Source organism: Gopherus evgoodei, unplaced genomic scaffold (assembly GCF_007399415.2).
Source record: "Gopherus evgoodei ecotype Sinaloan lineage unplaced genomic scaffold, rGopEvg1_v1.p scaffold_66_arrow_ctg1, whole genome shotgun sequence".
Classification (NCBI taxonomy): Eukaryota; Metazoa; Chordata; order Testudines; family Testudinidae; genus Gopherus; species Gopherus evgoodei.
In genome coordinates, this window is record NW_022060087.1 from 716,167 (window position 1) to 728,390 (window position 12,224).

Below are 12,224 nucleotides of genomic sequence, written 5' to 3' on the forward strand. Positions count from 1 at the left end.
GGCCCGGTGTGTGTGTGGGGGGGAGTGGTGTCACGAATGGGGGGCGTCTCTCTGGACCAGCCCCAGGGTGGGACCAGCCTCAGAAATGGGCCAAGGGCTGGTGCTCACAGGTGTGGGGCAGCGGTGGGGGGTTCCTGGGGCTCAGAAGTGTGGGTCAGGCATGGGGCAGTGGTGGGAGGTTCTGGGGGCTCAGAGGTGTGGGGCAGGCGTGGGGCAGCAGTCGGGGGTACTGGCAGCTCAGAGGCGTGGGGCAGCAGTGGGGGGGTACTGGCGGCTCAGAGGTGTGGGGCAGCAGTGGGGGGTACTGGCAGCTCAGAGGTGTGGGGCAGGCGTGGGGCAGCAGTGGGAGGTACTGGCAGCTCAGAGGCGTGGGGCAGCAGTGGGGGGTACTGGCGGCTCAGAGGTGTGGGGCAGCATTGGGGGGTACTGGCGGCTCAGAAGTGTGGGGCAGGCATGGGGCAGCAGTGGGGAGCTCTGGCGGCTCAGAGGTGTGGGGCAGGCGTGGGGCGCAGGGGCAGAGAGAGGCGCCGGGCGCTGCGGTTTCATACAGGTTCGTTTATCGTACAGTATCCGTGCTGGCACCACACGGCTGAGATGCAGTGACGGCAAGAACAGACGTGGGGAGCCCGGTGAGGGGGGGCAAGGTCTGGGTCTCACACCCCCCCAGTAGTGCCCTCGGGCTCCACCCCGAGTCGCCTTGTGTGGGGGGTGCCGGATCCTTGCCCCCATTACCACCGGGCGTGGGTCCTTGGTACCATGGCTCCAGGGGCTCCAGCTTCACCCTCGTGCCAAGCGGCCGGGATCGACACCCCATGGGGGAGGCCAAGGGGGGTGTCCGGAGCCCCGCCCTGAGCCACAGGCATCTCCGGGGGGCATCAGCTCTCAGCCCCTCCCAGCCCCGGACGGACAGAGGCTTTGGCAGCAGGGTGGGCTGCCCAGGCCTCTCCCTGCTGGGGGGCACCTGCCCTGGTCTGTTCAATGGGACAGCGCCAGGATCCCCCAATCGGGCCCCTTGCCTGGGCATTCTGCAGTCTCGGGGGGGCTGCTTTGCCCCAGGGCCCATCCCACCCGGCTGGGCATTCTGGGGGGGCTGCTCGGCCTAGAGACGTGTCCAGTGCGTTGCTAACAGAGGCTCCGAGGGGGGCATCATAGCACCATGGGGGGCTCCGTCCGTGCCCTGCTCCCTGTTCAGGCCACGAAGAGTTGCCCACCCGCCTGCCCCACAGCACCGGCCCAAGGGGGGGCCTGCAGCATTAATAGGGCTGGGCGTCCCGTGGGGCTCCCTGTGCTTGGGCTGGGGGGGCCAGCGGCAGGGTCCAGGGCATGGGTCTGAGTCCTGAGTGCGCCCTGGAGACAGCAAGGAGGGGTCACCCGTGGGGGGGGTCAGCATGGCCCGGAGAGCTGCCCCCCAGCAGTCCAGAGCAGCTCCCCAGAGATCTCTGCCCGGTGAGGGGCAGCCTGGCCCCGGGAGCGTCCCTGGAGGGGCTCCAGCCGGCACCCTCAGCCTGTGAAGCAGACGGGGCCCAGCTCGAAGCCAAATTTCTGGTTGGTGGCTCCAAAGTCCGGCACGGCCACGTCGGCCAGGGGCAGCTGCTCCGGGCGGGACGATCTCACCTCCAGCACCGTGCGCGCCTGGCCCTGGCGCAGCTGCAGAGAGACGGCCAGTGTCAGGGCTGGGGAGGGGCCAGCAGCCGGGGGGGGGGCCTTGCTCTGGGGGAGAGGCCAGCAGCCAGGGGGAGGGGCCTTGCTCTGGGGGAGAGGCCAGCAGCCAGGGGGAGGGGCCTTGCTCTGGGGGAGGGGCCAGCAGCCGGGGGGGGGGGGCCTTGCTCTGGGGGAGAGGCCAGCAGCCAGGGGGAGGGGCCTTGCTCTGGGGGAGGGGCCAGAAGCCAGGGGGAGGGGCCTTGCTCTGGGGGAGAGGCCAGCAGCCAGGGGGAGGGGCCTTGCTCTGGGGGAGGCGTCAGCAGCCAGGGGGAGGGGCCTTGCTCTGGGGGAGCGGCCAGCAGCCGGGGGGAGGGGCCTTGCTCTGGGGGAGGGGCCTTGCTCTGGGGGAGGGGCCAGCAGCCGGGGGGAGGGGCCTTGCTCTGGGGGAGGGGCCAACAGCCAGGGGGAGGGGCCAACAGCCAGGGGGAGGGGCCAGCAGCCCAGGGGGAGGGGCCTTGCTCTGGGGGAGGGGCCAGCAGCCCAGGGGGAGGGGCCTTGCTCTGGGGGAGAGGCCAGCAGCCAGGGGGAGGGGCCTTGCTCTGGGGGAGGGGCCAGCAGCCAGGGGGAGGGGCCTTGCTCTGGGGGAGGGGCCAGCAGCCGGGGGGAGGGGCCTTGCTCTGGGGGAGGGGCCAGCAGCCCAGGGGGAGGGGCCTTGCTCTGGGGGAGAGGCTAGCAGCCAGGGGGAGGGGCCTTGCTCTGGGGGAGGCGCCAGCAGCCAGGGGGAGGAGCCATAATCCCAGGGGGAGGGGCAGCTTTGCCTGGGAGGTGAGGCCAGCAGCCAGAGGGAGGGGCCAGCAGCCAGGGGGAGGGGCCTTGCTCTGGGGGAGGGGCCAGAAGCCCAGGGGGAGGGGCAGCTTTGCCTAGGAGGCGGGGACAGCAGCCAGAGGGAGGGGCTTTGCCCTGGGGGAGGAGCCAGCAGCCTGGGGGCAGGGGCAGCAGCCAGGGGGAGGGGCAGCCTTGGGGGCTGCCACTGAGCCATGGCCACAGGGACCATCCAGAAATGACTGCAGCCCCTTGAGACCCGTCCCTGCGGGGGGCACAGGATTCCCCAGGCCCCAGGCTGGAGAGACTCCCCCAAGGGAACGGCACAGCCAGGCCTGAAGGTGCCTTGCCAGGTCACTCAGTCCCAATCCCAGGGCTGTGGGGCAGGAACTGTGAGGCAGGCAGGGGGGGATCCATGGGGCGGGGGCAGTGAGGGGAGGTGCGGCCAGGCTGTGGGCCAGGCAGGGGGGGATCCATGGGGCGGGGGCAGCGAGGGGAGGTGCGGCCAGGCTGTGGGCCAGGCAGGGGGTGGGATCCAGGGGGCGGGATCCGTGGGGCAGGCTGGGCCGGCTCACCTGGCAGCCATCATGCAGGGCGTGGACGGGGGCCGCGGGGCGGCTGTGCCCCAGCTCCTGCCCGTCGGCCCCACGGAAGCGCAGGGCCAGGGCGTAGCTGGCGGCCCCGGCGTGGAACCAGGCGGCTGAGTCCTGGCAGCTGAGCGTGAAGTGCTGGCGGGCGCTGGCGCTCAGCAGCCGCAGGAAGGTCACTTGGGTCACGCTCAGCGGGTTCCCGTCCGCGTCCACGTAGGAGAACTGGGGGGGGGAGAACCGGGCACATGGCCTTAGCCAGGGACCCCGCAGCTGCCCCCACCCCACCTCCTCCCCTCCAGCCCCCCCAGTCCCTGCCACCCCCCAAACCGCACCAGATACGCCAGGCCCAGCCCCCCGGCCCTCTCCTACCTTCTTGCCCCTCCTGAAGCTGCTGTACCAGCTCCCTGGCTTCTCCTTGCTCCAGGCAGCCGGTCGGACCTGGGGGGGTGAGAGGGGACGGAGATCTGCCGGTGCCCCTCACTCCCGACCTGCAGCCCCTGCCAGCCCAGCCCTGCCCCCCCAAGCTCTGCCGGTGCCCCTCACTCCCGACCCGCAGCCCTGCTAGCCCAGCCCTGCCCCCCCCCAGCTCTGCCGGTGCCCCTCACTCCCGACCCGCAGCCCTGCTAGCCCAGCCCTCCCCCACACTCTTCTGGTGCCCCTCACTCCCGACCTGCAGCCTCTCCTAGCCCAGCCCTGCCCCCCCAAGCTCTGCCGGTGCCCCTCACTCCCGACCCGCAGCCCCTGCTAGCCCAGCCCTGCCCCCCCCCAGCTCTGCCGGTGCCCCTCACTCCCGACCTGCAGCCCTGCTAGCCCAGCCCTGCCCCCCCCCAGCTCTGCCGGTGCCCCTCACTCCCGACCCGCAGCCCTGCTAGCCCAGCCCTGCCCCCCCCCCCAGCTCTGCCGGTGCCCCTCACTCCCGACCCGCAGCCCTACTAGCCCAGCCCTGCCCCCTCACTCTTCTGGTGCTCCTCACTCCCGACCTGCAGCCCTGCTAGCCCAGCCCTGCCCCCCCCCCAGCTCTGCCGGTGCCCCTCACTCCCGACCCGCAGCCCTGCTAGCCCAGCCCTGCCCCCCCCAGCTCTGCCGGTGCCCCTCACTCCCGACCTGCACCCCTGCTAGCCCAGCCCTGCCCCCCACAGCTCTGCCGGTGCCCCTCACTCCCGACCTGCAGCCCCCTGCTAGCCCAGCCCTGCCCCCCCACACTCTTCTGGTGCCCCTCACTCCCGACCCGCAGCCCCTGCTAGCCCAGCCCTGCCCCCCCAAGCTCTGCCGGTGCCCCTCACTCCCGACCTGCAGCCCTGCTAGCCCAGCCCTGCCCCCACACTCTGCTGGTGCCCCTCACTCCCGACCTGCAGCCCCCTGCTAGCCCAGCGCTGGGCTCCCTGCACCTCTGCTGGTGCCCCTCACTCCCGACCTGCAGCCCCTGCTAGCCCAGCGCTGGGCTCCCTGCACCTCTGCTGGTGCCCCTCACTCCCGACCTGCAGCCCTGTTAGCCCAGCCCTGCCCCCCCTCAGCTCTGCTGGTGCCCCTCACTCCCGACCTGCAGCCCCCTGCTAGCCCAGCCCTGCCCCCCACAGCTCTGCCGGTGCCCCTCACTCCCGACCTGCAGCCCTGCTAGCCCAGCCCTGCCCCCCCACACTCTTCTGGTGCCCCTCACTCCCGACCCGCAGCCCCTGCTAGCCCAGCCCTGCCCCCCCAAGCTCTGCCGGTGCCCCTCACTCCCGACCTGCAGCCCTGCTAGCCCAGCCCTGCCCCCACACTCTGCTGGTGCCCCTCACTCCCGACCTGCAGCCCCCTGCTAGCCCAGCGCTGGGCTCCCTGCACCTCTGCTGGTGCCCCTCACTCCCGACCTGCAGCCCCTGCTAGCCCAGCCCTGCCCCCCCTCAGCTCTGCTGGTGCCCCTCACTCCCGACCTGCAGCCCCTGCTAGCCCAGCCCTGCCCCCCCTCAGCTCTGCCGGTGCCCCTCACTCCCGACCCGCAGCCCCTCCCAGCCCAGCGCTGGGCTCCCTGCACCGCTGCCGGTGCCCCTCACTCCCGACCCGCAGCCCCTGCTGGCCCAGCCCCGCCCCCCCGCCCCCCACTCACGCTCTGGAATCTCTTGTCTGGGAACAGGCAGGTCTCGCCACCCGCCGTGAAGTTGCAGAAAACCTTGAAGGCGTCTCGAGCGCAGCCCTGGTTGGGGTCGATCCAGTACTCGCCTGGGGGGGGGAGAGGTTGGGGGGCAGCCACAGGGGCCTTCCTCAGGCTGGTCCCTCTGAACGCCCGGCCGCCCCCCCTCGCCTGAGGGGCACCCCCGTCTCACCCTCTGGCATGGGAACGTACCCAGACGCAGCCTGGATCCCCCATTCCCCAGCATCCACGCCGGCCAGCAGGACCTTGGGGCCCCTCCCCCCGAGTCCCAGCACCCCCTCCCCGGACTCCGGGGTCCCCAGCACCCCAGGGTCCCGGCGGGGGCTCACCGTCAGGGAAGTGGGGGTGACACAGCTGCAGCTCCTTGCAGACGCGGGCTGGGCTCTCGGGGGTGCCCAGGGGGCGTCTCAGCTGCTCGACCTCGGTGCGCAGGGAGCTGAGCGAGGCGAACACCTCCTCCAGCCCCTCGGGCACGGAGTGGGGGGGCCCCGCCTGGTCCCCCTGCTCCCCCTCCGCCTCGCGGCGCCTCTTCGGGCCCCCCTCCACGGGCAGCGGCTCCCGCAGCTCCGCCGGGCGGCCCTGGGGCCGAGACGCAGGTGTGAGGGGCCTCTGGGAGGGGATCCCAGCCAGGGGGCAGTGACCCCACTCCCAGCCCATGCCCAGGCTTAGGGGCCCCTACCCACCGCCCCCCCAGCCTCCACTACCCTCTGCTGCCCCCCGGCCTCCGGCAGCACCCCCAGCTCCCTGCTACCCCCCAGTTCCCCCTGCCCTAGTGGCCCCCCCAGCTGCCTGCTGCCCCCCAGCACTCACCGGTGGCCCTGGGGGTCCTGGGGGTCCTGTGTCTCCTCGGGGGCCCAGGGCTCCCTGCAGAGGAAGGGCAGAGGGTGAGAGCATGGAGCTGCCCAGCCAGAAACACCTGCAGCCCCTCTGCTCCCCCATAGCTCCCATCATCCCCCGGCAGCCCCTCTGCTCCCCCCACAGACTCCCCATGACCCCCCCTGCAGCCCCTCTGCTCCCCCACAGCTCCCATCATCCCCCTGCAGCCCCTCTGCTCCCCCATAGCTCCCATCATCCCCCTGCAACCCCTCTGCTCCCCCACAGCTCCCATCATCCCCCTGCTGCCCCCTCCCTTCCCCCACAGACTCCCCATGACCCCCTGGCAGCCCCTCTGCTCCCCCATAGCTCCCATCATCCCCCTGCTGCCCCCTGGCTTCCCTCACAGACTCCCCATGACCCCCCCCTGCAGCCCCTCTGCTCCCCCACAGCTCCCATCATCCCCCTGCTGCCCCTCTGCTCCCCCATAGCTCCCATCATCCCCCTGCTGCCCCCTCCCTTCCCCCACAGACTCCCCATGACCCCCGGCAGCCTCTCTGCTCCCCCATAGCTCCCATCATCCCCCTGCTGCCCCCTCCCTTCCCCCACAGACTCCCCATGACCCCCCGGCAGCCCCTCTGCTCCGCCATAGCTCCCATCATGCCCCTGCTGCCCCCTCCCTTCCCCCACAGACTCCCCATGACCCCCCGGCAGCACCTCTGCTCCCCCATAGCTCCCATCATCCCCCTGCAGCCCCTCCCCTCCCCCACAGCCTCCCCATCACCCCCCTGCAGCCCCCTCCCCTTCCCCACAGCCTCCCCATTGCCCCCCTGAAGCCCCCTCCCATCCCCCACAGCCTCCCCATCGCCCCCCGGCAGCCCCCTCCCCTCCCCCACAGCCTCCCCATCATCCCCCTGCAGCCCCTCCCCTCCCCCACAGCCTCCCCATCACCCCCCTGCAGCCCCCTCCCCTCCCCCACAGCCTCCCCATCACCCCCCTGCAGCCCCCTCCCCTCCCCCACAGACTCCCCATCGCCCCTTTGCAGCAGGGCTCGCACCTGAAGCCCCCAGGGACCGACAGACCTTGGCTACGAGACATCACATGGGTCGGGAGCCAGGACTCCTGGGTTCCCTCCCCAGCTCTGTGGGGAGGGGGGTCTGGTGGGTCGCCTCCCATGCAGGTTTCCTGGGACCCTTTCGTGGCTGTGGTCTGGGTGCTGCCCCCCCTTGCTCCCTGCCCCTCCCGGAGCCTCAATCCCTGCCCTGGGTACTCACCGGCGACCCCTTGGAGCCCTTCTGGCCCAGCGGCCCCTGTGGAGAGGATGGGAGGGGTGAGCAACGGGTGGGGTTCTGGGGGGTCCCGGAGCCAGGGCAGGGGTGGGGACCATTCTCCAGGGGTCTCTGGGTGGCACTGGGGGTCTCCAGCCCAGCTTCTGCCCCATCCCTGGGGCAGACCGGAGTGTACGGCACCGGGGGGAGGGGGCGCCCTGCTGGGGGTGGGAGCAGTGAGAGCAGGACATGTGCCCAGGCCTGGGGTGCAGAGGGGGCGGGCGAGGGGGCCTGGGGTGCAGAGGGGGCGGGCGAGGGTGTGATGAACTGGGACTGTTCTTTATGTTTCCTCTGAATACTGTGTGGGTGCCTCAGTTTCCCCTATGCATTTGTTAAGTCTCCAGTGCGCATCAATGGCCGACACTCTGTGTCCTGGCAACTAATGGCCGGGGGCCTTCCCCCCCCCAGCAGTGAACAAAGGGATCAGGTGACCTCCTGGACCGGGAAAGGGGCTGAGCAGAGAGGAGGCGCTGGAGGGGGTTCAGTTTGGGGCTGGCTGGGGACGAGGAGTGAGGGGCAGACGTGGGGCTCTGGCCTCCCTGACTCCCCTCGCCCCCCAAGATGGACCTAGCTGAGGGTCCTGCAAGACCTGGCCTGGCCTGTGATCCTGTCGTCTGAATAAACCTTCTGTGTTACTGACGGCGGAGAGTCCGTGACAGAGGGGTCCCAGGGTGCAGAGGGGGTGGGTGAGGGACCTTGGGGTGCAGAGGGGGCAGGTGAGAGGCCCCCGGGGTGCGGAGGGGGTGGGCCCAGCGCCCGTGTGATACTCACCGCAAGCCCAGGAGATCCAGGGGGGCCTGGGGGGCCAATGGGGCCAGCCAAGCCCTGCGGGGAAAGGGACATGTCAGCTCCGCTCCCCCCAACCAGATGCTGACTGACGGCCATGGGGGCCCCCACTGCTGACGGTGCAGACCCAGATGTGTGTCCCCAGCATGGGGAGAGGTGGGGGGCACACACAGCCCCCGGTTCCTGCCTGAACCCCCCACCCACATGCAGCCCCCCCACCTCACACACAGCCCCCCATCCTGCCTGAGCCCCCTCACCTCACCTCACACACAGTCCCCGATCCTGCCTGAGCCCCCCACCCACATGCAGCCCCCCACACACAGCCCCCCATCCTGCCTGAGCCCCCTCACCTCACCTCACACACAGTCCCCGATCCTGCCTGAGCCCCCCACCCACATGCAGCCCCCCACACACAGCCCCCCATCCTGCCTGAGCCCTTTACCTATACGCAGCCCCCTCACCTCACATGCAGCCCCACATCCTGCCTGAGCCCCCCACCTACACACAGCCCCCCATCCTGCCTGAGCCCCCCACCTACACACAGCCCCCCAACCTCACATGCAGCCCCCGATCCTGCCTGAGCCCCCCACCCACATGCAGCCCCCCCACCTCATACACAGCCCCCCATCCTGCCTGAGCCCCCCACCCACATGCAGCCCCCCCACCTCACACACAGCCCCCGATCCTGCCTGAGCCCTTTACCTATACGCGCAGCCCCCTCACCTCACATGCAGCCCCACATCCTGCCTGAGCCCCCCACCTACACACAGCCCCCCATCCTGCCTGAGCCCCCCACCTACACACAGCCCCCCAACCTCACATGCAGCCCCCGATCCTGCCTGAGCCCCCCACCCACATGCAGCCCCCCCACACAGCCCCCCATCCTGCCTGAGCCCCTTACCTATATGCAGTCTCCTCACCTCACATACAGCCCCCCATCCTGCCTGAGCCCCCCACCTACACGCAGCCCCCCATCCTGCCTGAGCCCCCCACCTACACGCAGCCCCCCCCACCCACATGCAGCCCCCGATCCTGCCTGAGCCCCCCCCACCCACATGCAGCCCCCCATCCTGCCTGAGTCCCCCACCCACCTGCCCCAGCCCCACATACTCACGGGGTCTCCTTTGGTCCCTGGAGCGCCCTGGTTGCCAGGCAGCCCTTGGTCGCCCTTCTCCCCCATCTCCCCTGGGGGGCCGATGAGCCCGATGAGCCCGGCGTGACCCTGGGGGGGGAGGGTTTAGCTGGGGGGGGCTGTCCCACAGAGCTGGGGGGCCTGTCCTGCGGGACCCCATTCTGGGTAGTGGGGTAAACATGGGGTGCCGAAGTGGGAATGTTCTTAATGTTTTCTCTGAACACTGTGTGCCTCAGTTTCCCCATGTACTGCTGGGGGGATACGGGTGTGTGACCCTGCAGAGACCCCCACAGGGCAGGTGTAAATACCCTCGGCACAGGCAGTGGGGGCCAGACTGTAACCTAGCAACCGATTCCCCCCCCAAGGTGTTGGGACCAAAGAGACCAGGCGAGGGTGGTTATGGGGAGGGGGGGAGTCGGAGGCCAGGCAGCTGGAGGCTGCTCAGTCTCCTGATTTTGGGGTGGGGAGGGCAGGACTCAGGATGCCCCCCTCCCCCAAACTGGACGTTTTGCTGAGTCCCAGCTCACTCGGGTTCGCCCCACACGGGCTGGGAATGGGGGCAGGGCCCTGTGGGGCACGTGAGGCTCCCTGGGGTCCCGTCATGGGGTGACCGAGCGCTCTGAGGTGGGACCCGAGGGGAGACGCTGCCCCCGAGTCCTGCCCGAATTCCCTGCAAGCTGTTCCCGAGCGCCCAGCCTGCCCCCCAACGCAGGGGCAACACCCTAAAGCAAACGAACAGCCCCAGCTGGATGCGCCCCCCCCCGGCCCCCACGACGTGAACCCAGGAGTCCGGCCCCTTCCCAGGGCACTGGCAGCTCCCGACCCCCCAGCCACCAGGGCTGGAGGCTGGGTAAAGGCCCCCCAGCGAGGGCAGCGCTGGCTGTGGGGCTGGCAGCAGCGGCTCCAGCACGGGCCCCATGTGGGGTGACAGGGGGAACTCACAACTGGGGCAGATCCCAGGAGCAAGTGGGGGCAACAAGCCAAAGGGGGGGCTCTGAGTGGGGGGGGCAATTCCTGGGCCTGCCGGGGGCTGGGGGGAGGGGTCATGCCAGGCAGCAAGGGGAGGGGAAGGGAGGGGGGATGGCTGAGCAGTGGGGGGGGGGGCGCCCCCATGGGGCCCCACTCACCTTGTCACCCTTGTAGCCGGGGTCTCCCTTGAGGCCGGGCAAACCTGGGGGGCCCTGTGAGAGAGAAGAGGGCATTACCCTCCGTGCCCCAGCCCTGCCCCCCAGCCCTGCCCCCCAAGTCACTCACCGTGGGGCCCGGCGGCCCTGCCTGCCCCGGGGCCCCCAGCAGGCCCTGCTCCCCCTGGGGAGGAAACACAGACTTATGAGAGCCCAACGGGGGGGAGGAGACATGGCTCCCCCAAACCGAGCCCCCCCAGCCACAGGGTGAGTCCCCGACCCCCCGCCAGCTCTCGGCGTCGCCAGAGCCAGATGGGGTCACCCCACATACCAAGCGCCCCCCAATTCTCGTACCCGGCTCCCCTGCCCCACCCCCCTCACTCACCCCCACCCGCCCAGCCCCCTGCCACCTGCCCCCCCACTCACCCCACTCGCCCAGCCCCCTACCCCCTCACTCACCCGCACCCGCCCAGCTCCCTGCCACCCGCCCACCTGCCCCCTCACTCACCCCACCTACCAAGCGCCCCCCCGTGTCTCGTATCTGGCTCTCCTGCCCGCCCCCCCACTCACCCCCACCCACCCAGCACCTTGCCACCCGCCCACCCGCCGCTCACTCACCCCACTCGCCCAGCTCCCTGCCACCCGCCCACCTGCCCCCTCACTCACCCCCACCTACCAAGCGCCCCCCGGATTCTCATATCCGGCTCTCCTGCCCCGCCCCCCACTCACCCCACTCGCCCAGCCCCCTGCCACCCACCCACCTACCCCCTCCCTCACCCGCACCCGCCCAGCTCCCTGCCATCCGCCCACCCGCCCCCCTCACTCACCCAGCCCCCTGCCTCCCGCACACCCCCTCACTCACCCGCACCCGCCCAGCCCCCTGCCACCCGCCCACATATCCCCTCACTCACCCAGCCCCCTGCCACCCGCCCCCTCACTCACCCCACTCGCCCAGCCCCCTGCCCCCTCACTCACCTACCCCCTCACTCACCCCCACTCGCCCAGCTCCCTGCCATCCGCCCACCTACCCCCTCACTCACCTACCCCCTCACTCACCCCCACCTACCAAGTGTCCCCCGTGTCTCATATCCGGCTCTCCTGCCCTGCCCCCCACTCACCCCACTCGCCCAGCTCCCTGCCACCCACCCCCTCACTCACCCCCATCCGCTCAGCTCCCTGCCACCCACCCACCCGCCCCCCCACTCACCCCACCCGCCCAGCCCCCTGCCACCCACCCCCTGCCCCTTCACTCACCCCACCCACCCCTCACTCACCCCCACCCGCCCAGCCCCGTGCCACCCGCCCCCTACTCACCCCACCTGCCCATCCCCCTGCCACCCGCCCACCTGCCCCCTCACTCACCCCACCCGCCCATCCCCCTGCCCAGCTGCCCCGCCCCCCCTCACTTACCCCCACCTGTCAAGCCCCCTGCCACCCACCCACCCGCCCCTTCACTCAGCCCACCCGCCCAGCCCCCCCTCACTCACCTGCCCTGCCCCACCCACCCCCCATCGTGCCCCACCCAGGTTGGCACTCACGGCTGCACCGGGGATCCCGCGCAGACCTTCTGAGCCAGGCCGGCCAGGGGGGCCCTGCACCCCCACGGGGCCCATCTTCCCGGGGGGCCCCTCTGTGCCAGGCTTGCCCTGGGCAGGGGGAGAAAAGGCCACGTCAGAGCCCGGGCACCAGGCAGGGATCCCCGTCTCACTGCCCCCCGGACAGGGGTGTGTGTGTGAATCGAGTTGTGGGGGTCTCAGCCCAGCCCCAGGGGCAGGTGTCCCGAGCACACAGACCCCCAGATCGCCCACCCAGGCCCCTGGCTGCCAGCTCAGCCCCAGAGGCAGCTCCACTCTCCTG

The 12,224-nt window shown here is 71.1% G+C and overlaps 1 protein-coding gene across 1 annotated transcript; it reads right to left on the bottom strand.

The window, feature by feature from the left end:
- Positions 1-535: 535 nt before the first annotated feature.
- COL5A3 (collagen type V alpha 3 chain) lies at positions 536-12,014 on the bottom strand. The gene is made up of 12 exons (XM_030547687.1): positions 11,906-12,014; positions 10,498-10,551; positions 10,371-10,424; positions 9,226-9,333; positions 8,097-8,150; positions 7,272-7,307; positions 5,995-6,048; positions 5,514-5,763; positions 5,140-5,252; positions 3,423-3,491; positions 3,039-3,275; positions 536-1,647 (listed from the first exon to the last, which is right to left on the bottom strand). The coding sequence occupies exons 1-12, from the start codon at positions 11,978-11,980 to the stop codon at positions 1,501-1,503; spliced, it is 1,251 nt and encodes a 416-aa protein (XP_030403547.1). The 5' UTR covers positions 11,981-12,014; the 3' UTR covers positions 536-1,500.
- Between the last annotated feature and the right edge of the window lie 210 nt (positions 12,015-12,224).